The 25,938-nt window shown below is 41.4% G+C and overlaps 1 protein-coding gene and 1 long non-coding RNA gene across 3 annotated transcripts in view; one reads left to right on the top strand and one right to left on the bottom strand.

Moving 5' to 3' along the window:
- The window catches only part of LOC141984584 (uncharacterized), a 57,617-nt gene that overhangs the window by 22,907 nt on the left and 8,772 nt on the right, over window positions 1-25,938 (top strand). The window contains exon 2 of the long non-coding RNA XR_012638754.1: window positions 21,488-21,543. This is a non-coding gene — a long non-coding RNA (uncharacterized LOC141984584). The remainder of the gene's footprint in view (window positions 1-21,487; window positions 21,544-25,938) is intronic.
- CIMIP5 (ciliary microtubule inner protein 5) lies at window positions 516-24,657 on the bottom strand. Of its 2 annotated transcripts, none has more exons than XM_074947656.1 (4): window positions 24,558-24,657; window positions 7,619-7,780; window positions 4,253-4,292; window positions 516-2,999 (listed from the first exon to the last, which is right to left on the bottom strand). In XM_074947656.1, exons 1-4 carry the CDS (start codon window positions 24,617-24,619, stop codon window positions 2,808-2,810), a joined length of 456 nt encoding a protein of 151 aa, XP_074803757.1. In that variant the 5' UTR covers window positions 24,620-24,657; the 3' UTR covers window positions 516-2,807. The 2 variants fall into 2 exon arrangements, with proteins under 2 accessions (XP_074803757.1, XP_074803756.1); XM_074947655.1 differs by lacking the exon at window positions 24,558-24,657 and adding an exon at window positions 8,191-8,458 and having other exon boundaries at window positions 7,619-7,898.

Here is a 25,938-nt window from a genome sequence, read left to right on the forward strand (position 1 = left end):
CAAACCAGTATGACCTTTCACTGCAACCTCCCCATCCCCCTGAAATTACTGTGGCATTATTTTGCTTGATGCTTTTAATCCAATTTTAAAAAAGAGAGAGAATGTACTCTGCTACCCCAGTGTAAATCTGGAGTAACTCTTCAGTGGAGTTACTCTGGAGTTACACAGAGGTAACCACGCTGGGAATCTGGCATGCTGCCAATAGGAATGTTCATTTTAAAAATCATTGCGTAACATTGCTTTCCCTTAGTTTTCTTTCCAAGGGATTGTGATTGGTCTGGAGTGCCACCTGCAGGTTGCTAGGCATGTAACCTCATGTGCTTTCAGTGTTCTTTGCTGAATGAGTGATAAATAGGGCCCTACCAAATTCACTGTCCATTTTGGTCAATTTCATGATCATTGGATTTAAAAAATCGTAAAGTTCATGATTTCAGCTAATTAAATCTGAAATTTCATGGTGTTGTAATTGTAGGGGTCCTAACCCAAAAAGGAGCTGTGTGTGTGGGGGGGGGGGAGGGGTTGGGGGGCAGGCGGGTCACAAGGTTATTGCAGGGTGTGGGGAGTTGCAGTACTGCTGCTCTTATTTCTGCACTGCTGCTGGCGGTAGCAGCAGTGACCCCCCTGCAATTCCTTGTGACCCCCCTGCAATTCCCTTTTGGGTCAGGACCCACTATTGGAGAAACGCTGGTCTTTGTGAAATCTATATGGTATAGGGTAGGGTATACAAAAGACCAGATTTCATGGTCTGTGATGCGTTTTTCGTGGTCTGAATTTGGTAGGGCCCTAGTTATAAATGAGCTGTTCTTACATGAGGCTGGATGAGAGCTTGATCATGAGAGGTACTGACCACCTGCAACTCAGCATGCAACTCCTACCTCAATGGGAATTGGGGCTGCGCAGTATCTCTCAGGATAAGAAATCTAATTACAGCACAAAACTGAATATTAATTTCCAAGGAGATAATGTAAATTACAAGCTGCACAGACTAGTCTTGGACACAGTGCTGAGAACATCTCTGAGTGCTTAGGTGGGGAAGCATTCGTTCCCCTTTGTAGCCAGCAAGCTGTGCTGGTCATTGTAGAGGGAGGGGAGCACCTGGTCTCCTCTCTACCTCTGTTAGATGCTGGGGTGGGGGAGGAAGGGGAAGCAGTCCTTGGGCCCAGGAGAGAGCATGGACTGTCAGGGTGAGGGGACAGAATGATGATTATGTCACCCCTGCTTTGTGCAACTCTATACAGTTGTTTTGAGCCCATTTACTATAGAAGACTCCTGCATCTCCTCGAGGGTCAATGGCAAAGCACTGAAATGGAGCCAGGTCTCCTTTCAGGCTGCTTGCAGATTGTGGTGTTCCTTCATCTCCAGAGAGCTCAGCTGTGGCATCCCACAAGGATCAATTCTCTCTCCAGCCTTTAAAACATAGGTGAAACCATTAGGGGAACTGTGTGTTGCCATGGTCTTAAATGGCAGCAGGTGGCACCTACCTCTACATCTCCTTTACTCCCCAGCACAGAGAGCACCAGCTCCAAACTGTCCCTATGCCTTGCTGAAATCCCATCACCTCACCTTCTATTGAGGGTGGCTAGCTCTCAGTTGTCAAATTGGTCCCCACCTTTTCAGTGCTTTTGGACTGCCCCCTGCTGCTGGAGTCTAAAATATAGGCAACTACAGAAAAATGCCTTTCCACTGAAGTCTGGCTAGAGCATTGTGCCCTGTTGTATTTGGGTGATAACTCTGCTACAGTGATCCATACTTTGGGGATCTTCAAGCTGGATTGCTAAAGCCCTTTTCACCTTGGTCTGAGCACTGCAACCGTAAACAGCTAAAATTAGTCCAGAAAACAGCCATCCTCTTCGCATCATCTCAGTGCTCTGTGTTGCACTCCCATTCCCTGGTCAAACCAAAGTCTTCATCCTTGCCTTCAAGCCCCTCCATAGAATTGAATCTAGATATCTTAAAGAATGCTCCCTCTTTCAACATGATGATGATCTTCCTGGGCAACGACATTCTTCAGGAACTATGAATCTGTTAAACTCAAGGGTGAAGCTTGTAAGAATGGGAGACCAGGTTTTCTGGGCAACCAAACCTTGGAACTTACCACTGAAGGAGATCAGAATGACTACCAGTGCCTCCAGAGCAGAGTGTAAAACCCTCTTCTTTGTGTTAGTGTTCCCCCAGACACAACTAAATCAGATGAAGAGAAAAAGGAGGGCAGTGGTAGCAGTAAAAGGAAGGAGAGGGGAAAAAGCAAATTTAAAAAATGGAAAATTGCACCCATTTCCACAGAAGTAGGGAGAAAAATTAGAACAGAGATTTTCATCATCTTGGTTTTTACTTTTGGTGAGAAGTTCAGACATTGGTGTGATGGGGAGTATGATAAAACCCTAGCTAGACAAATGGAACACAAGGGACTGCTGCTATCTAGTGCAATGATTACTTCGAAATTAAAAATATGTTATCTTGCATCTGGCAAGATCTTGTGACCAATCTTAGATAGGTTAGGGTTTCTTCTCTGGCGGTGACCTTGTTCCCTTTGAAGTTAATGCCATTTTCTTTGATGGGAGCATGATTGGACCCTGTGATCTAAACAGCACATGTTTATATCCATTCTAATCACTCCGAATATTATGAGGATTTCCCCAGAAGTTTTTTAAGCACAAGGTCCACCTTTGCTCATGAAAAAATGTGATGCAATACAGTGATATCAGGAAAGGCTTTGATGCTTTGTAACTTCATTACTGTGAGACTCTAAAAAGATTGTTAGCTTGAATCCTGCCACCTATCTTGTTAGGGATATTTTCTTTCTAACACTAGGAGGGCTGGAACTCGTGGTCAAGTTTCTTCTTTTGTCTTCCGCTGCTGAGGAAGTAATCCATGTTTACTAGAGTTTTGCCAGTTTCAGTGTTCATTCTACTGCCGATAGTCTGGTTGGTGGTGTTGGGAACGTTGTCTGAGAACACAGGCATATACTCAGGCAGTTGCTCCTGCTCCTTTTTCTTACCCTGGAAAAAATAAATGGAAAGACCCTTGCTTAAGATTATGGGTAAAATTTTCAACAGCCTCTAATTTCCATTTTCAAAAATGAAAATGAAAGTCAATGAGACCTAAGACTCTAAGTCACTCAGATATTTTAAAAAAATGTACCTGACATTTTATTTACTGAATTTATGTGAAAATGTTCTGTAGAGACAGTAAAATTAATCATTATTAAGCTAACTGAAATTGGTGATGCCCCATCAGCTTCCAAGAAGAGACACCTTAATTTGCTGTTGAAAAGTGTTATACCATCTTATTCACCAAGGGTCAGCAGTCTTTAAAGAAGCAACATCCAAGAAGTTAGCTCTCTGAACCAATCAAAGAATAGTCTGAGCACATGGTAAGTTAACGCACCGACTTTCATCCAGATAAAGTGGTTTCAGATTGGCTGGTTGAATCATCCATTTTTAAATTTTTTTCCAGCCATTTGGTATTTTAAAATATAAATGGTCCTGTGTCCTTACACAGGCAAATTTCCAGTTACTCCAAGGAGCTGTTTTGGCTGAGTAAAGGCTGCAGGATTGGATTCAAAGTCATTGGTGTACATTCTTGTGATAAGATAACACTCCCCCTCTTAGAATACAGGCACCTGGGGGCGGGAGGAGGGGGGAATTCTGCTTCAAGCCAGGACCTGATACTGCTCCCATTCACAGTGAATGTGAATTTTATCATTGGGAGCATGACTTCCCATTCACTTCAACAGCATTGCATGGGCTGTCAATCAGGACCCACTCTGGTGTTGGTGATGGCAAGAACATAAGATGGAAGATATCCTCCACCCCCAAGTCATCAAGTCCAGTACCCTGCTATTATAGGCAACCACATCATATAATCCCATTTATAAACTTGTCGAGCAAGATGATGATGGGTTTTTTAAAATAAATGACTCAGATTCTATTGTGCTGACAATATTTCTTAAATTCCTTCCTAGGCTGATTCTTCAAGCACCCTTTTAAAATGTCAGTCCTTTTATGGCATTTGTACTTGATTCAAAACCGAGGTGAAATACACACACAGTGCATTCCATCTGCTTAGAACAAGAATAGCAGATGCGTGGCACTTCAGATTTCTTAGGCATATTTCCCTGCAGTTTTTAATCTTAAACAATTTGACAAATTACTTTCAAGGATGGCTCAATTTAGAATATTAGCCTACTAGACACTCTGTTGTAAACCAAAAAGAGCCTGGATTACAGTTAGTAAATTTATGTGTAACCTACCATTGGATCATAGTCCTTCATGAAACCCCAATTCTGGTACCTTGGAGTAGAAAAAAAAAAGTTTTTAATTTACATGACTCATTCCTGTTCTGTACTTTAGTTTCATAAATTTTCTATGATTTAAAATAAACCTGATTCTGTATCATAGAATAAAGCTGCAAAAGTCAAAGAATAGCGATTCTAAGTGATCCGTTAATTTTAGGGTTCTTTTTAAAAGAGAAAATGAGCAGGCTCAGCCTGATTAAGAGATTATTTTGGCCTATTTAAAATGTATAAATATTTGCAGTGACTATAGATGTCCCTTTGAGCAGAAGTGGGTATTAATGGAAGACCCCTATCCTGTGCTAGGCAGGATACAAACACATAGTAAGACACAGTCCCAGTAACAAATAATAAAAGAAAGGTTTTCACTCCCATTTTCTCAGGACAAACTCTTTCCTCTCCGCAGAAGTAGTCAGATAATTACAATAGTGATTTTGCCTTTTAATACAGACCAGGGTTTTGTGGGTCACTGCTGTACCGATCTCTCTCTCTCCAGATAATTTTTACCTCAATTGTGTGACTAGAATATCTTGGTACAGTCAGACTTTATTCTAGAACCAAGCTGTACATTCTTCTCAGAATGAATCCAGCTCTGAATTTGAACACAACTGGGCCACAAGTTGTTAATTCATGTTCTTATATGGTGTTCATCACTGTGGTATCTGAACAATTAGAATCACACACACACAGTGGATACAAAGAATTGTTTCACATGGTGCAGACGTGCATCTGCTCTCAGCAGGAGCTGCAGACATCTCCATTTACCGAATTGGCTGAAAGTTCAAGAGTGTCAGCTTCAAAAAGTGGATGAGCTCTTGTGTTTCAAAGACATCTGCGTTATGGTTGCTGGCGAACGCTCCCTTGCCAATCTCTCCTATCATGCCAATAATAGATGCTGCTCTGATGTCCATCTTTGCACCCTTTTTCTCACAACGAAAATTCCATTTCCAACAACCCACAACCCAGAGATCAGCTGGTGTCAATTAAAAGTTATTACTAACAATACCCAAACTTTGACATAGAGTAATCCCCAATCTTAGCCAGAATTCTAGGTATTCTACCTTGATTTTTCTAGTTAATAGCCATGTTAATAGAAAGAAATTCCTCCTAACAAGAACAAACATAGAGGTATTCTGTATGGTTTTTCACAGCCCTACAGGCTGTCTACTTTAAAAATAACTGTAAGGCAGAAGCACCTGAAGTATGTGCTCTCCTTAGAAAAGTAACTCAATAAAGAGAAGTTTTTTGCTGTTGTGTCTGCCATTTGAGAGTCTATTTAAGTTCCAAATCTGATGTTTTCAGTCCATCCATTTCCTGCTGCTCAGACTAGTTTAATAGGAGAACAGTTTCTTACAGTCATAAAGCTCTCTGTGCTTAACACCTCCCTCCTGCAATGAACACATGGCTTTCATTGTTGTCATGCTAAGCTTTATTTGCAGGTAGGGGAGCAGCCACCTGCTACAGTGTTTTGTACAAATGGACAAACTGGAAGCTGTGGCATGATCACAGGATTGTGAGTCAGGAAACCTGAGTCCTATTCCTGACTCTGCCACTAATTTGCTTTGTGAGTTTGGGCAAGTCCCTTCACTTTCCCCATCTGTAAAATGGGGCTAATGACAGTATAGCCATCTTTCTAAAGTGCTTTGGTATCTGTGGAGAGAAGGTGCTATCTAAGGGCTTGCCTTCCTGGTGAGTTACTGCACAGCAATCCACAGTGTAAATCTACAGCTCACTAGCTTGCTGTGCAGTAATTCACCATGTGGACACTGCTACTGTGGTGTGGAAGTCCTGCAGTGCAGTTTAGCATATAATAATAATTAATTGGCATTGTATTTATTATTATATATTTTCATATCTCAGTAGTGCCTAGAGGCCACAGCCAAGATCAGGGTCCCATTGTGCTAGGTGCTGTACAAACATATCAGATCTGGATAATACTATATTTGTATTCTGAAGTACTAGTAATCAAGGACTGCCTAGGCTTCATCATTCCCTTAGACCCTCTTTCATTCCCAGGCTACCAGAATGGAGAGGACTTCTCCCATCCCAAGCTCTGTGAGGGGATGTGGAGCTGCTGGTGAGCTTTGTTCCTCTCACCTGGAGGCTGAGTTGAAAGAGGCAAAGAGAGAAGTTAAAAATATGTCCCTGAGGAAAGAAGCAATCGCTGCTAGGGTTGGTGTCATCTGCAGGAGGCTGGTGGGAGAAGGGGAGCTACCAAAAGATCTCTTCCCTCCTTCCCACTGAATCCAAGGGAAGGTCATGGTAGCTGATTACCCACTTATTACCTTGCTTCCCTGGTGTCTGGCTGGATGAGGCTGGCATATAATCAGAACTCAAGCTAACCTTGCTTTTACCAAACATATTCTTCTAGTGGGCATGTTGATGTTGTAAATTGGAGAATGATCACTAATAGTGTGTGAGAGAGAGAGAGAGAGAGAGAGAGATCTTAAAGCCTGTTCCATCAGCTCAACTGTGTATATATCCAGTCAAAGCATAATTTATGCCCCAGGCATGCTATACACCCTGCTGATATATTAGTAACAATGGGATTTTCCCTGTGTGGGTGTGTCTATATGTGCGGGGTTAGGGGCACTCAAGAGATTTGCAGGGTTGAAGCACAAATAATTTTTTGGCAGAACACTCTGTCCAATCTCTGCTTGAGCCACTTCCAAGAATTTGAGGACAGGCAATAATATCAGCATCTGTGCAATCAATTACAGATGCTGTCACATTTGTATCCTCACTGTGTGGACATCCATATACAGCTGAGCAGTATTAAGCCTGGGGTTCCTTAGTGTCTCTGTTTCCGCTCAAGCATGGCTTGCCAGGAGATACACTCCAACAGAGTATTGCCAAAAAGAGGAGAACAGAGATGGTGTTTACTTTTGGCAGTTGCAGAATTAGGTCCTGATCCAAAGTCCATTCAGTGGAAGTCTTTCCATTGACTTAATGGGTTTTGGATCAGGCCCTCAGGGTATGTCCGCACCGAGTGTAGGTGTGATTTCCAGCTCAGGTTGATGTACCCACACTAGATCAATCAGAGTAAGTGCACTAAATATAGAGTGTAGCCACAGCAGTGCAAACGTCAAGCTGGGCAAGCTACCCTGAGACCCTAGGTACATACTCGCATGGCTAGCCCCTCCTGCCGCTCATACCACCGCGGCTACCCTTCTGTCTTTATCATGCTAGTTTGATCAGAGGTAGTGTAGGTATATCTACTTGAGCTGGAAATTACCTCTTCCAGCTACAGTGTAGATATATCCTAAGTCTCTGAGCAGTGGCAGTGTTCAGGAAAGCATGTGAAGTTGGAATTGAGGTACTTACCAATATTTTCTTCCCCTCCACTCAGCCTCCATAAACTCCCTCCAGATCTTGTCCTGCCGAACCTGGTCCTTCCGCAGTGCTGCCTGCTCCTCCTCCCGGGCCCGGGCTGCCTGTTGTGCTAAGACCTGACTGGCAGGCAGAGCTTTCCCATGCTGGGGGGTGCTGAGAGAAGGAGACGAGGATGAGGCGAGGTCCACCAAAGGTCTGGCTGCTGGTAACCGGTACCCGGCGGAGGTGGTTCTCCTGAATCCAGTTGATCTGCTTCCCATCTGTGTCTCCCCTGTGACGCGATATGTTGTCACCACTAGGAAGGCTAAGAGGAGATGCTCTCCAAGACCCTCCAATCCCACAGCTCTCTCTCCTTCATCCCTTTCTCTCCTAGCACTTTCTTTCAGGATCTGGCAAGCAATCTGCACTAAGACCCCAACCTCCAACAGGCAACCTGTGTGCTATTTTGTTTCCCCTTTACTTAATAACCCTCTTCTACTAGGCAGCTGATTTGTGTTGCTCCATTGGGTGACTGCTAAGAGAAGCATTATTGTAATAATAATCTTAAAAAGAACAATCCTTACCAAAGGCTAAAGATACCAGCTGTAGCCAGCAAGTCCTAACTCTCAGCTTCTGAGACACCAGCTACTGCTGTGTAAAGTCGAGACCATGCCACGTTGATTGCAAAGTCCCCAAAACAGCGGCTGCGTTAGTAGCAAAGCCTGGTGTAGAGTGTGCTGCCAAGTTTGCCAGGCTTAGTTTTATTCTGTGTGTTCAACTGAAACAGAATCCCCTGATAGTTGCTGGTTTCCCCAGTGTGTTTACTGTCTCCATTGGAAACCAGGCTGGCTCATGAATATTTATCCCAGAGGGAGTGGAAACCAATGCAGACAGCTGCTGGGGACTTAGCTTTGAACTCTCATCAGGACGGAATTTCTTGTTGTTTAGAATAAGGTCTTTCCAGGGATCAATGTTAGTTTCACACTTTGAAAGCCTCTTAATTTCAGGCCTGACTAAGAAAACGCCCCTTGAAAACTCCTGCAGCCCTCAACAATCAAAAATTGGTTCAGGAGGAGTGACCTTTAATTGCTTACTGCTCTCTGGGCAAGGAGCTGACCAGCTGCTAAAAGTCCCTGGGTGCGCTGTGACAGACTAACACATCTAGCTGGGGGTTGAACATTAAAACTGTCCTCCAGCCTCATCTTCCTCATAAATGCCACTGAACTGAAGAAACGAGCCATTTCCCAGTCCACTCTGTTACTTTGCTGGATTCCTCCTATGGGTCTGCTCAGTGACTTGCATCCCAGATTGGTACATGTGGCTGATTAGCCATATAGGGTGATACTGCCATTCAGTGGCATTTACAAGCAAGCTGAAGCGGGAGGCCATTTTTCACTTTGAGCCTATGGTCCAATGTGTTTATCAGTCAGTGCACTCCGGAGTTCAACTCCTGACAGATCAGCAGTGGGGTCTCTGAGGGAGGAGAGAGATCTATATCTCTATTTAGACCTGAATCTATATATAAACTTACAGTGATTGCCTGTAAAAGGTCAGAATTTGCCAAGAGATGCCTTCCACTTACCACAATTACTTCTTATTTTGAATATAAGAAAGGAGTCTGGAATCCCAGATGTCTCATTACAATCTTCAAGCCACCTCCTATGTGTAGAATATTCCCCCAATTCTGGTTCACCAAGCCCCTGCCAGGTCTTTATTCACATCCCTCCTTAAGACCCATTTCTTCGGTGATGTCCACAAGAAGTGAGTCAATAATAATTTAAAATTATATAAAAATCATCCAGGTGGGTACACAGTTAAACCGGAACCCCTACTAATTAGAACCCACTCCCAGATACCTTTGTCTGTACTCTGTGTAAGGTGACATTCTAAGGCTCCAATCCTGACTTGGGATGCACAGGTGAGGACTCTTGCACCTGTACAGAGCTCAATTTAAGTGAGTGCATTCTTGATGCAGGATCAGGACCTATGTGTCCATCTCAGAGACAGACAAGCAACTAGTGATTTAAACAGATCTTTCTGACTCTGACCCCACTAGTTGAGAAGACAGGGGAGTGTTTATCGAATTGGGAATTTTGGTCTTAAACCAAGGTAGGCTAGGTAGGAGTATACATATGGGACTGGATGTCTCATAGCATTCAGGCTGCTTCTCTGGACACAGTATGCACTGGGATGGTGGTTGTGACATGCCTGTAAAATAAAAGGACTTTAGAAAACATTACAATACTATGATTTTCTGACATATCTACTGCTTCAGAAACAAGGCGATCAAGAGCTAAAGATGGAACTTTATGCTTTTAATTACTCCACTTTCTTTAGGGATTAGAAGTCATCAAGCAGGGGTGCTACCATACCATTAACACACAGCAGGGTGAGTTTAAGGGTGATGTTTTGACATTCCTCTGAAATTCCTTGCTGTATGTTCAAATCATCACTAATATTATGAAATAAAAAGAATGGTTTAAGGAATGCTTGCAGATAATGCACTACTTTCCCCTCTTATCATGTACCTGTAAACATTTCTGATTACCCAGAAAGGATATTGTAGTGGGGGGCTCATTTGGAATTATGATGGTTTTTGTTTTATGCTGCTCTCTTTTTATTAGTGTATGTTGATGCTTACTGGGACTTGACGTAGGTATCCACGTAATCTGATTCTAATGTACAAATAGGACTTTTTTTTGTGGGGGACTGGGGACTGGACATTTTAAAAAGGGACACTCTACGTGGCAGAAACTCTGGTCAGGAGTTAACTGTATGTAGTTTGTTCCACAGGCCTGTGTTTATGTAATGGCAACATCCAGAACTCTCAGGTAGAGTTTTAATGATGTTCTTGATTTATAATGGTGATATGAACTGTAAACTTTTATTTGAAAAAATCATATCATTTCAATCTTTTCTACATGTGTATAATTTGCTTTTTTTCTCCCTAAGAAAATGATGTTTTACGATGTTTTTCTGTGGGGGAAAAATCTCAGCTGTTTAGATATTAATTTTACTTGACCACAAGAGGAGGTTGTAGTTTAAGCTATGCCAAAACTTGAATGGATGGCTGAGGATAACATGTATTGCTTTTTTTAAAAAAAAACCATTATTTTAAACTACATAATTTCTCCAAAATGTAAACTATTTAAACTATACAATAGTTAGAAAAATCAGACTGTGTAAGTCAATATCAGCTGTATTTTTTCTTATCTGGAACCAATTTATACTTTGCCTTTGGTTGAAATTATTTGAGTTGGTAAATTTATTGCTAGAACGCCCATCCCAATCCCATAATGAGCTCCATGAGGCACAGGGGTGAGCCTGTGTTACTCTCATTGAAGGATAGGGATTACGAGTCTTGTCCTTAAACACTTTATTGTTTCATGGAAATGGTTTGGAAAATTCAGAGAATGCATTTTCATCTATCGGCAGAGAATTTTGTCTTTAGAAGTGGGGAGGGAGGGAAGACGGTAATGAAGTCAACATGGTAGAAAAGTCAGCGTGTATTGGCAAATGGCGGAAAATATCTGTTTCCTTCCAGCCTATGGCACTCTGGTCTTGTGGTCAGAATTCCACGGCTTGGCCTTTGTGCTCAGGCTGATCTCCATCAAAGTTAGTGTGACTTTGTGCAGAGGCAAGGTTCTGCCCATGGGATTTGGTTTCAGGACTAAGGGTCTGGAATTCTTCCCAATGTGTTTGTTTTTCAGAAGTCTCTTTTTTTATATTTATGTTTCCATACATTGCAGAATGGTACTGTAACATGCAGTGTTCTTTTCCTCTCCCCGCACTCACGAATGTGTTGGGATTTTTTTCCTGTATAAATAGAGACTTTTTTTTTTTATATTGAATGAAATATGCATTCTTCTAAACTCTCAGGATTGTCACGTTTACTGTGGTGTTTTGTGAAGATGAGAGCAGAGGAATGGGGTAGGGTTGCCAACCCTCCAGGATTGGCCTGGAGTCCCCCAGAAGCAGCATCGATCTCCCGGTGACTATTGAATGCAATCCGGGAGATTTTAATAGGATCAGTCAGAGTTGGCAACCCTAGAGTGGGGGATAAGAAGAAGTCTGGGTTCTTCCATGCTTGGGCCTGTCGCTGAATTGCAAAGTAGCCTTGGTCAGGCACGTCATGTAACCTTTCTTTGCCTTTTATATTGTATAAAGCACTGTGCACAAACTATAATTAAAATTATAGGTGAGAAAACTACAAAAAGGCCATTTAAAGTGTTTGTCAACTTGCCAGGAAGATTGCCATAGATATTCCATGGTTTAGTTTGAGATTCCTAGAATTTAAGGCCAGAAGGGATCATTATGATCATCTCCTCTGGCCTCCTGTATACCACAGGCCAGAGAGTTTGAGGAGAGAGCATTACAGAGTAGAATTGTGCCACTTGAAGGAGAAAGCCATCCTTCCTACCACCATCTTGAGATTATATCTGGGAACACTAGGCCTTCGGTCATCACTGGTCTTAATTACCATCGTGGGGCATAAATTAAGACACAGTTTATTAGGTCCCATGTTACTAAAAGAGATTATATATAAAATCTTGAAGTATACTTGTGAGATAACAGGCAGCAGGTGCAGTTTGCAACATATTGGCCTCAAACTCTTGCAGACAAAGGCCCTAGAGCAGTTGTGTTGCTGTGTTCTTCTGTGGCTGAAATTTGAGTAGTTTTCAGTTGGTGTTCCAGATAAAGCACGTTGCAAAAATCCAGCCAAGAGGCAGGAAGGCATAGACAGCCATACTAGGCCTTTATTATTTTGTATTTGACATTCATAATTGCTTACGGAACGTTCTCATCACTAGAGGGAGCTTTTGCACTTAGATAATAGAACAACATTGCTTTATCTTATTTTATCTTTCCATTTCCCCCTGCACAATTGGTCTAAATAATTCTAAGAGCACTTCATTAGTTACTGGGATAACATGATCAATTATTTATGAAAGGACTACGCTTGATATCAGTTTAATAGGAATCTAGAGTAAGGCAGCAATCTCATCTATACTCACAAACACAAGGAGCCATTATTAGCAGGCAGGTGTTTTAAGGAGATCTGCTTCAGGTGTATCTGAATTGCCTTGTCACCATTCACACCATTGTTCTTATTCTGTCTCAGTTGGATAGTATTCAACTTGGGTGTAAGATCGTATTCGTAGCAGTATGTTGCATTGTGGATTATGATATTTCAGAGCCTATTTTACTTTTTAAGATGCCTTTTCACTCTCTTTCCAACTGTCATCCATTAGTTAGTTGCAATCTAAAGTATCCAAGAGCATTTCCTCGAACAGCCCCTAAGAAGGTTTCCATTTGCCATCTCCTCACCATGTTCAGAAAGGGGGAGCAGCTTTGCTTTCTTCTCATAATTGCTTTTCTGCATCTGTTTGAGTGGTTGGTTGCCTAATAGAGTCACTGTAGCTCAGCTTAAATACAATAAGGTCAGAGTTTACAAACTTGAGTGCCCAAAGTTCATCACCTAAGTGCCAGTTTAGGCACCTAAATAAAAGTGGCCTGATTTTCAGAGGTGCTCAGCATGTGCAGCTTCCACTGACTGAAAATCAAACTACTTCTCTTGAGGCCCCCAAATATGGATCTAAGGGCCTAAAATTAGGCACCCAGGTTTGAAAATTTTGACCACAAGTTTTACTTGTTGTAACAAAACATTTTTAATGCTTTAATTGTAGTTGTCTGCTTATGTGGCTTAGACATCACTTACCTTTTAAAAATAGAAACTCTATTGTTAAATCCCCATGCTTCAGGGCTTCAGCCAACCTCAAACTATTGGGGATTAGGGGGAAACTTTCACTCAAGACAGGTAATCCCATAACTGCTGGGTTTCTTGCACCTTTCTCCGAACCTCTGGTACTTGCTGCTGCGGGTGACAAGATACTAGACTAGATGGGCCTCGGTCTGATTCAGTTTGGCTATTCCGATGAACTGACAAAATCATTTAAAACTGATGGTTGTAATCCACTTTCCAAACTAGGTAAGGACCTAGCACAGCCCTCATTTTAAAGTGGTTTGAATCGATCCACATTGGCCAGGCATACTGTGTGAGCAGGAAGTGTTTAACTGGTTAAAACCAAGGCCAAAATACCCCCCTCGCAAACTGGGCCATGTTTGTCTGAGATCTGGAAAGCAGGTAACAGCCTGTGCTTTGAAAGCCTACTTAGGCCTATTATTTCTTCTATTCCGAGATCACCTGTACATTCTAAAGTTCAGTTCTGTCCTTTATCTCTTAGGGTTGTTTGGTGTCTTTGTTCTTGTTTTGTTCTTTGCTGTGGAGCTGGCATTTTTTGTTCCCCAAAGAAAGCAGCAGTCAAAACAGTGTAAAATCTTCCTTCATGTCTTTTGAACTTTCTATTTTTAGCTTAATCTTGCAACATTACACATGCCAATAGTTGGGCAGCAATACAAAAATGAAAGAAAAACAGCTGAGGCCCTCATGAATCCCAAGACATGTGGCAGCAGCAGTCAAACAAAATTGGATCAGCAGCATTTGTTAGCATTTAAAATGGATCAAACTGGACTCTGCTTGTGACAGATGGCTTTGTAAAGATCTTTTTATAATTTTACTGAAGACACTGAATTAAAGCTTGTCTACAATGATGGGCAGTACTCCAGCTCCCAGGCAAGGAGGCTCTGGGTTCAGGAGGCCTCTGTCTTAGAATGCTCAGGTCAGATGTGAATGGACTCTCCAGAATGCTGAGGCCAGTTTAATAAGCTGCTAAAATAGCAGTAGACAGTTGTTATAGGAATAATAATGCAGTTGCATTACTAAGGTAAAATTACACAGGCTCTCATCAGCTGATCACTAGATGGGGCAATATTGCCCCATTAGGTAGGTGCATTAGTGGGATTTTACACCTTCTTCTGAATATCTGACATTGGCCACTGTCAGATACAAGCTACTGAACTAGATGGACCACTAGTCTTTTCTGGTAGGACAGTTCCTATGCCTCTATATGTCAGAAGGGAGAGGCCGTAAGCTGCAATAGTCTATCTGCACCTGGAGGGGTGGGATTCCCAGCTCAAGGAGACATACCCATGCTAGTTCTGATTAAGCCAGCACACTAAAAATAGAGTGTAACTGGGACAGAGCAAGCAACTGGAGGGGCTAATTGCCCCAAGTACTTATGTAGCATCTCAGAGAGTACTTACTTGGGAGTGGCCAGTTCATCCTGCTACTCATGCTGCTGTGGGTATACTCTATTTTTAGCACCCTAGATCTCTCAGAGCTAGTGCAGGTATGTCTCCTGGAGCTGGGAATCACAACCCCAGCTCAAAGTGCAGACATACCCGTGTGTATGCCATAATTTGAACAATTGCGCTACAACTGCTGACAGACTGTTTAAATCATCTAAATACTAATGGCCTAGAACCCACTTTCCCCTCATTTTCCCCTCCTCTACGTGGTGGTTTCACATTTCACCTCACCAAACATGACTCTGGGGCCAAATTTTTAGAGAACTGGGTCTGATGGGCCACAAGCAAAAAAACCAGGATGCAATTGTTTGTGTTATTTTGTTCACATAGGTTGGGATGTTCAGGTGATACTGTAAATAAGAAGTGGTCAGCATTATCTCCCATAAATGTAAACAAACTTGTTTGTCTTAGAGATTGGCTGAATAAGAAGTAGGACTGCGTGGACTTGTAGGCTCTAAAGTTCTACATTGTTTTGTTTTTGAGAGCAGTTATGTAAAAAAAAATCTACATTTGTAAGTTGTACTTTCACAATAAAGAGATTACACTACAGTACTTGTATGAGGTGAATTGAAAAATACTATTTTTTGTATCATTTTTACAGTGCAAATATTTGTAAAAAAATAATAATATAAAGTGAACACTGTACACTTTTTGTATTCTGTGTTGTAATTTAAATCAATATATCTGAAAATGTAGAAAAACATCCAAAAATATTTAATAAATTTCCATTGGTAGTCGATTGTTTAACAGTGCGATTAATCGCGATTAATTTTTTTAATTGCGATTAATTTTTTTGAGTTAATCACGTGAGTTAACTGTGTTTAATCCACAGCCCTAATTTTTATCTATTTAAATTTCACAGTTGCAGGAAAAAATAGGCAGGATCAGACAATTATTTAATGTCAGTGGACATTGAGATTCAAAAAGTTAAAGCTTTCTAATAGTTAAACCACAAATTGTCAACATCACATGTCAAAACATCACATGTTACAATATGTTAGGATTGGTTAGTTAAATTTCAGGAAAATGATTGGTTAAGGTATAGCTAAGCAGAACTCAAGTTTTACTATATAGTCTGCAGTCAGTCAGGAAGTAAGGGGGGGATGGGAACAGGGAATGGGGGTGGGGAAATTGGAATCATGTTTTGCTAAGCGGGGGCGGGGGGAATGGGAACAGGGACACAGGTAAGGCTCTGTAATGTCAGAGCTGGGAAGGGGGACACTAAGGAAGGAAACTGAGGAAACTGGAATCATGCTTGCTGGAAGTTCACCCCAATAAACATCAAATTGTTTGCACCTTTGGACTTCGGGTATTGTTGCTCTCTGTTCATGTGAGAAGGACCAGGGAAGTAAGTGGGTGAAGGAATAAGCCCCTAACATCTTGGTGCCGGTGACTTGGATGAACCACATCAGATAGGTGAGTGGCAGCCTGTAAGTCCCGCTCCCCAACAGTCCGCGCAGCTGCTTGGAGGGGGTATCGCAAACTCTCGTGATGGTAGTTGCGGGTTCTGGCAAGCCAGGGTAAAGGATTTTTTTGATAAATGGATAAGGAAGAACAAGGGCTCATACCAGGAGCAGGGGTCAACCTGGGATGAGATTAAAAAGGAAATGGAGGAAGTGTTAGGGGACCCAGAGGGATGGGGGGTGGCTGAGGAGCCCACCCTCCTTTGGTATATGGGTAGTGGAAAAAGGTCCCTGCCCATTGGGACTGAATGCCTTCCAGGGAAAGAAGGCACTTCACTCCACTGGTGAGAGGTTTGAAGGGCAGCATTATGGGAAGCTTCCAGTAATCTTTCAAGTTTGGTGCTGCTTCAGCAAGGGCTGCTGAAGGGTTGTAAATTAGCTAGGGGTGGTTAAAGATGATTTGGCACAACAGGGTTTAAAGTCAAAAGCAGAGTTAACAGACTACCTTTAGAGACTGGAGCTGGGACTTGGTCCTGGGGGAGTGGAGAGAAAGAAAGGGAGAAGAAGAAGAAAAAAAAAAAGGTTTCAAAGTGCAAAATGGCAGGGTTTGCAGGAGCAGGTAACAACCCCACTCTTCTCCCAGAGCTAGAATGAGAACCTGGGGATAAGGGTTCCCAACTGTTTCAACCCAAGGAGCCTACTCTTGGCTCAGAGCTAACTATGTCCTTTTCTTCTTTTCCTTCTTTTTCTCGGTTTACTTAATTTGCTGCTGGTAGCCTATACTTTAAACTGACCTGACGGGCTTAATTGGTTTCTTTCCACCTCTTCCCCCTCCTCTCCCCCTGCCTTTCCACACTTTTTTGTTTTTCTGAAGTTTTAATGGAGGGTACTTTGGATACTTATGTGAAATGTTTTTGGTTATTTTGGACAAAGCATGACGGAGGTCTGCTGTATTCCACTGGAATTTTTGGAGTAAAAGATCCATGGGCATCCATGGAGACAAATGTTTTACTGCCTCTTTGAACAGACTCAAGGTAAAGACAAAAAGAAAAGGAGTACTTGTGGCACCTTAGAGACTAAAGACAGCACAGGTTAAGGCAGCTGTGTGGCAATAATTGTACTTGGTGGCTAAGTTGTTACAGACAAATTGCACTACCTTAAAGAACTAAATGTAGGAGCAAGTGATTTAAAGAAGTGAGTGAAAAGTTACAAATAGCTTTTGCAAAAATTGATAATACAGGGTTTGGAGGAAAGTAAACATTTGGGAGTTGTGGAAATGGTAAAAGGTAACTGTTGTGAAGATGTTAAAAGTGTAACAGTTGTGGTGTTACAAGAAGGAAGTTTTTGTTTAATGATAAAACCCAGTTATATAAATGTAACTGTATGTGCAACTCTGTGCAGTCACATTGGATGGAAGCTTGGTAATTAAATTATCCAAGGGGGTCGGGTAGCGTGGCTACTACCACCACTATGCTTCTGTCCGCAGAAGCCTTTACAGCTATTCTGAAGGAAAATGAGCCCTTTTCCCACAGAAATGGTCTATAAGGGACTGCTGGAGGCAGAGGGATAATCTGATCAAAATTATCTGACTATTGGGTAATGTAATCAAAATCACTAAAGGAACGTAAGGGGTTTCTATTGGAACTTAACTTGGCTGTGTCTAGTTGTACAAGGTGGGAGTGTAATCAAGGTACAGTTGTGTAAAACAGTAATCACAGTGCAAGGAATGTTAGGCAAAAGAGAATTTTGTATGTGTGCATAGGAAAAAGAAAAGGAAATGGGGAGGAATGATGGGAACACTAAGCCTTGGGATGGCTCTGGGGGATCAGATTGTTGCTTTGGTGGGTGTGCATAAAAACTCTGTGAGCACGGGGGAGGCAGTTACACCTTGTGTAAAATTAATATGGCTAATGTTATGGAGGTTAAACTATGGAAGGAATGTGCATTTTCCCAGGATGTGTGCATTGTATATTGGAGAAGGGGTAAAAAAAAAAGGAAATGAAAACAAAACAAGGTACTTAATTAAAATCCTATTAGGGTTCCAAAAGGAGCCACAATAGGTTGTGTTTTCTTTTTCAGATCTTTGTGTGATTTGGAGCAGGAGATGAAAGTGAAAAGTAATCAGAACTCTAGTAGAAGTGGAATGTGTCCCTTTTAAGACAGTCTCTGAGCTGCTAATAGCTTTGGATCCAAAAGCATGCTAGAAAGCCTCTGTGTAAATGCAAATTACCTAGCTGATGGGCACAAAGGAGCTGCAGATAATGAATACATCTGGTCAGCAAACAAGCTATTAGAAGACTCAGATTATGGCCCTCCAGGAAAGGGAGGTGAAAAAAGAAAAAACAAGTCAAGCTTAAAAATAAGGGGAACAGGTTAACCTTAAGGGTTGTGTGTGTGTGTACAGTGCTAAAATCTAAAGCTGTCTCAGATATTATCTGAGAATAAACTTAATGCTTGGTACAGCAGAGAAACTATTGCAAACTTGGTCTGTTGTACAAGAGGGGAAACTGAGGTATACCACCTCATGAATTTCATAAATGACCAGTGAGTGGGGTAATTCACTAGCCTGACTATAGAACAAAATAAGGACTGCCTGGAGGTAATTCTTCTGTTTTTCCCGCAAATAGCAAAGAAATTTGTAAAAGGAAGTGGTATTATTATTAGGCAATAATTTGTCCCCAGTAGGGGGTGGTGGAAATTGTTTCTTTTGTTTTTCAGACACTCTGCAAGCAAGCTGGCGCCAGTGGAAAAATAACCCAGAATACCATGGATCTATGTTTTGTGTTGTTTGCCTGTGGTGTTTGTCATCTTGCTAGCATTGTTGTGTTTTAGTGAACAGAAACACGAAGTGGGTGGGGGATGGCTTCAAAAGGCTAAGCTTGTGGGGTGGGAGATGTATATGGGAATGCAAAATGCTCAGCTAGGAGGCCAGCACCTGTGTAATAGCTACCATGGTAACTGGAAATGGAATGGCAACTAAGGTGGTCCCCACAAGCTCTATGGGAATAATGAGAAGGGGAGGAGCTCACTGGGAATCAATGAAGGGGTGCGTGAAATGGTGTAAATCAACAGAAGATGTTTGGATGTGCCCCTCTCCTATGACTATAGAGGAGCAGGATCAATGGCCTATGCAAGCGGTGGACAATTGGGTGTGCTGTGTATAAGGTGTTTTGCTGGGACTGTATGTATTACTGGGGGCACAATTACACCAGCCCATAACCAAACTGCACCCATCTACATGCTGCTATCTGGACTTTGGTGCACAAATGGATCTGTGAATCTTATTGGTGTGAATAATCAAACCAGGGCATACTGCCTGATTCCATACCAAGTGGTTAAGCTGGTTTGGACAATATCCCATTTCTTTGTGAACATTCAATGGACTTATGATATGGACAAAAGCAAGCAAAACCTGCAGGGGCAGCTTGTTGCAACTGCCAGCAACTGGACACACAAGATCATGACCCTGTTGAAGGAGGAGAGGCAGTGTTTTGATGGTGGCTCGGATGTTGGACCATACTGCAGTCGTCAGGACTCGGTGTTGCTGTGGATTTTGTATTGTTAACAGTACTTGTGTTACGTTGCATATGGGGATAATCTATAAGTAATGTAATAAGCCCTCCAAACCCTACAGTGTACTAGACAAACCGGACCCAACATTCTCGGGCCCACTATAATGGGAAGTCTGGAACCCTAATTGGAATAGGTGTGGTATGCCCGTACGAGAGAAGGTGCAGGGCACTATACTACACAAGGGGCAGTGGGACAGATGGAGCAACGACGCATTCCACCTTGATGCCTGGCCCTATCAGGAAATGTCACCATATGTCCTATGCTTTTCCAGGGATACCTGGGCAGGAGGATCCCAAAAGAAAAAGAAAAAAAGGGGTGGAGTGTTAGGATATAGATATTCAGCCCTGTCTGTAAAGGCCTATACTCTAAGAATTTAGGTGTATTCTTATCACTTAGCTAGTTATAGAGGTATAAAAGAAAGAATCCAAATCACTGTCTGCCGGTGTAAGGGCCTTCTCTTACTGTGACAGTCTGAGGCCCTGTTCTTTGGCTAAGGCCTTTAGCTAAGCGCAGAGGCAGCCATAAGCTGGGAAGCAAATGGTCACATCCTCAAATTCCAAACTAGTCACATTGAAAGAAGGTGCTATTGGGCTGTTAGGAATACAATCCTGTCCTCATAGTGCCTATCACCTCCAGAGAAAGGGAAGTGCCTAGAAAATGTAAAAGGAAATTTGGTTTGATAGCATCCTGTCTGGCAAGAACTCACTTATCAATAGACACAGCTGGGAAACCCTTATGTCTTTATAGATGTAGTTGTGAAATCCTCATTTCTGTGTTGTTCTATCATTGTAGTCCCCGTTTCCCTATTGTTTTTCTGTATAATCTCTGTCTGGTTCTGTGATTGTTTCTGTCTGCTGTATAATTAATAAACTAATTAATATTAATAACTAATAATATGAATACTTAATTAATAAACTAATTAAGGTGGTGGGATATAATTGGTTAAATAATCATGTTACGATATGTTAGGATTGGTTAGTTAAATTTCAGTAAAATGATTGGTTAAGGTATAGCTAAGCAGATTCAATCAGGAAGTAAGGGGGGGAAATGGGAATGGGGGTGGGGAAATTGGAATCATGTTTTGCTTAGGGGGGAATGGGAACAGGGACACAGGTAAGGCTCTGTGGTGTCAGAGCTGGGAAGGGGGACGCTAAGGAAGGAAACTGGAATCGTGCTTGCTGGAAGTTCACCCCAATAAACATTGAATTGTTTGCACCTTTGGACTTCAGGTATTGTTGCTCTCTGTTCATGCGAGAAGAACCAGGGAAGTAAGTGGGTGAAGGAATAAGTCCCTAACAAAAATATACAAAGTAAATCCAATGCAAGGAAGTTCTCAAACAGCATTTTTCTTTCTTTGCATCTGTACATTTAGATTTTTATTGATGGAAATATTGTTTTTCATTGGTTTGTGTGTGTACAGGGAAACTGACGTTTACTGATTAAATGTATTACATTTACTGATTTAAAAAAAAAATCTAATTCTCTCAAGCCTGTTTAAAAATTAGGCCTTGATTTGCCTCTGTTGAATTGTCAGGATTCCATTTTCCTGTTATATCTCAAAAAGGAGGAGTGTTAATTCAAGGGAATGAGCACTTGATTAAATTAACAGAATTCATCTGCTGTGGAAGGGTGTTAATGTGTTTGTCAGTGTCTTATTAAATTTCTTCGTTGACATTGTAATTTTGCTGTTCTACAGAAATGGACAGATTACACGTGGCGACATTAATGTTTTAAGGACCCGCTAAGACTGGGGTAAGTTTTGCCTGAGATGGGAAAGTTTTTGTTTGTGGTTTTGCCATGGTTTATTGTGCTCCCTTAACTGGGCCAATCACCCTCTGCTTCCTTTAGAGTCAAGGCTCAGCAACTTTGAAGACTAGGTCACTGGCCTGACATAATGAGGCGACAAAATACTTTGGGGATTTTAATATTTTAGGCTTTGATCTTGCATCGACTTCAGTGGCTCATGAAAAATTAAGCAGATACATAAGTGTTTGCAGTATCAGAGCTTCAGTTAGGAGATGTACTATATGCATTATTTACAACACACAAGAATATTTTTTTAGACTCGTACCATATACTGTGTTCTATGCACAGTTCTGGGGCTAAAATCTGATTCAGATGAAGGCTAGGTCTACACTACAACTTATGTTCAGAGAACTTATGTTGCTCCGGGGTGTAAATAAACCACCCCACTGAGTGACATAAGGTACACCGACATAAGTGCTGGTGTGGACAGAGCTATGTCAGTGGGAGAGCTTCTCCAGTCAACATAGCTTCTCCTGCCTCTTGTGGAGGTGGTTTTATTATGCCGACGGGAGAGGTCTCTCCCATTGGCATAGAGTGTCTTCACCAGATGCGCTGCAGTGCTGTACGTGAAGACAAGTGCTAAATCCATTTGCATGACTCAAAAGCTGGGTCTCATAAGGGAACAATGGGACAGAAATTCTTGCTCCTCTTCAGTCTCAAAGAGATGCTGCTTTGCAGGTCTTCTTTGGTTGCAGCCATGGACGGCATTCCAAGTTAGATTTTTAGGAGTAAAGGGACATGGTTTCTGAGTGCATCATGAACCTCCATCTCATGCACATCACACCTCTTAATTCCAACTCCATTTGTTCTACATAAGGATAATGGTACCAGAATATTAATTTATATTAAAGCTGCTTGTGGTCATCTGGGGAACATTACGCCGATTCATGCATGGAGACATATGGAATTAGGTCTCTAAGATTTCTTTACTTGCTTTGCTTTTTAGTCATAATTCACTAAGAGGTGATGTTCTGTTTGTGGCACATTCAGTAAAGACACAAGCACATCTGAGCCTACTCTAACTGTACACAGAGACAATTAAGACAATAACTTGATCAGATACAAGTTGTTAGTTAGATGATTTAACATTTTAAAAACATACAGCAGAAATTAGTAGATGAGTTAGATCAATAGAATAATTTGCTCTATTTCTCTTTTGATTAGTAATATAGATTATTCTGTTTATAATATACTATAGTTCTTAGGGAATATCATCAGCTTTGGTCCAAAATTTAGGGTTTTATAAACAAGATTTTACAAAACATAAGACAAATTCCCACAATTAAAAAAAACCCCATGGAAACGAAACCATTAAAATAAACATTTTCCTGCAGTATTTGCACCACCTAGGTGTATAACCTAAAAATGAATTTGACTGACTAGATATAGAAGAGGAAGCAACTAGTCTATATCCGTTGTCCAAGATGAGAGAGATTAAAAAGTAAATGAACTAGAAATGGCAAAAAAGAAATTAGATTTAATATTTTAAGTTCTAATAATCTACAGTTTGGTTTTAAAAATAATTTTCTTACTAATGTCTTTCCACATTCCTATTTCAGAAGTTCTTAAGTTTTTGTTTATTTCCAAGAATAATTTATTACATATATAAGAGATGATGCAACTGATCAGTAAAAGGTACCCCTTCAGACCCATCCCATCTCTGTCTTGGAGTAATGGCCACTCAATGAACTGATATGTCATTATGTTCTATTACTAATAATAAATGAACAGAACTCCTGCTTCACATATTACCTTCTTTTACTAATGAGGAGTGAAATATTCAATTCTTTGCCTGACTTATTACAAGTGTAACTCCTATTATAGTTAATTACTCCCATGTGAGCCAAACCACTATTTCCCATTAAAATTGGCTTCCTTATTAATTTTTTAAAAGCATCAACCTTTCCTTCTAACACCCTTTTAGGACTATTCAGAAAAGCTGGACATTTGAGACTAAAAGTAAAATTGTAAACAGAATTCATATGGAAGCTTTTACCTATACTTACTGTATTTCTGATTTTAGTAAAACATGTACTCTCTGATCAGTTAGTTAGCGTAAGTAAATAGCAGCAGCTTTTGTATACTTGTAGATACAGCATAGACACAGTTTAAAGACTCTAAGTTATTACGTGCTCTTCTAATTAAGACCATGTCTACACCATAGCTGCTACAGCGGCACGGCTATGGCACTGCAGCTCTGTCGCTGTAGCGCCGTAGGGTAGAGACGCTTCTTACAGTCATGGAAGGGGTTTTTCTGTCAATGTAGTTGATCCATCGCCACGAGAAGAGAGTTCTTCCATTGACTTAGTCGTGTCTATACTAGAGCATAGGTCAACCTACCTATGGTGCTCAAGGCATGAAATTTATCATAGCCCTGAGCAACACAGCTAGGTTGATCTAATTTTTAGGTGTAGACCAGACCTAATAGATGGATTCATTTTAGAGATGCATCAGCAACTCCATACTTAATAGGATTGAATATTCTTGTGAAAAAGTTTAATTTTGAAACCTGAAACCTTGCTTGACTCAGCTAAACGTTCAGCTTGTGGGACCACTGTGCATGAAGTTTTCAGACTGAACTGAACTCAAAGCTAATAGTAATCTCAGCTGCCATATACCATTTGCATCAAATGCTGAGAGGCATGTTTAAGTGTAGGGGGAGTGGTATAAATAAATAAAGCTGCATCATGTCCTTGGGCACTCTGTACTCCCATTCTGGAGCAGCCCACACTCCTGTTGGAATCTCTTAAATGTCCCTTTAGCCTAATATATGGTAAATATTTATTTAGAATGTGTATTTTAACTAAAGGCAGCCTATAACTTTTGGTGTTTGAGCTGGTAAAAAACACAAAAACAAACAAACTTTGCGAGCTGCTTTATATCTTGATATCACAAAATATAGGTTAAAGTAACCCCCCCTACAATGAAACTGATCAATCTGACTTCCTGCTTGTACGTACCTTCTCTGTTGATCTTGCGATATCACACTGGTTTTCTTGAAATAAGGACTTTGCAGAGCCATGCTGAGGACAGTTGTTTTACTCCTATGCTCTGTGTTTTATGAACTCCACTGTAGGTATTGTTGTTCGCTCAATGAACTAAATAGTCTTTGAGCAAAAGAACACACCATAGCAACCCTTAGCTTCTGTTTACAGTTCAAATAAGTATCTATTGACCACAGACCTTGTAGAAAACATATTTATTTATGTTATGAGGGATTTTCTAAACCAATAAACTTAAACTAATAGTTTTAGTAAAAAGAATAGGATTTTCACAAAGATATGTTGAAAATAAACTCAATGCCAGTGTTTAAATGGTAATGCCTTTTTTTATGAGTTGTCTGTAAGTGACACAACACATCCACCTGTCTGGAAAGAACACTGTGCAACTTTCAGTTATTAATAGTGGAGATGGGCGTGAACTTAATCCCTGGATCCAAACGCCTCAAATTTAGTGCAATTTGAAATCTAGAACCGAAATCTGCAGCTTGGCCCCTCTCTAAAGCGTGGAATTCTAGTTGGGGAACTTTCATGAACTACAACAGCCTACTAGAATTTTGATATACTCAGGGCTGAAGTGTGAAACATTAGGGCTTTTTAAATTTTTGTGCAGGATAGATTAGGTTTGGAACTGCCATTAATATTAATTTCTGTAAAGAGTTCTATGTCGGTGTAACTCCCACATAGAATCTTAGAAATGTAGGGCTGGGAGGGACCTTGAGAGCGGATCCTTGCAACAGGACCCGAACCCAGCGGGACCCAACTACAAGTGTTGGAGTCAGGTCAGGTAGGAAAAGAACGCAACCTGCTCAGATTGGCCGTGGTCTAGTTGGGTTTGGGTCAGGCTTTAAAATTATGCCAAAGCAGACCTTGACTTGAGAGGTCATTTAGTCCAGCCTCCTGCACTGAGGCAAGACAGACAGGGCCAGGCCACAATGTTTTGGCACCTGAGACAGGGATGGATCACTCATTAATTGCCCTGTTCTGGTCATTCCCACCGAAGCATCGAGCTCTGGCCACTGTCAGAGGACAAGACACTGAGCTAGATGGAACACTGGTCTCACCCAATGTGGCCGTTCTTATGTTCTTAAACACAGTCAGGGATGGTCTAGGTTTACACTGTCTTCAGGGCTGGCCTCACCAGGAGGTGAACTGAGGTGGCCGCCCTCAGGTGCCAGACTGTGGAGGGGTGCCACTAGGACCCAGAGTGTAGAAAATTGTGTCTGCTGCTGGTGCATATATATTGTCTCTGCTCTAGATGCACAGAGATGGTGGAGTGCTGTGCTGGAGGAAGGAGGGCAAGAGAGACATAACAGGCAGGCAGGAGAAAAGGTGAGAGGGA

This window comes from Natator depressus, chromosome 3 (assembly GCF_965152275.1).
Source record: "Natator depressus isolate rNatDep1 chromosome 3, rNatDep2.hap1, whole genome shotgun sequence".
Classification (NCBI taxonomy): domain Eukaryota; kingdom Metazoa; phylum Chordata; order Testudines; family Cheloniidae; genus Natator; species Natator depressus.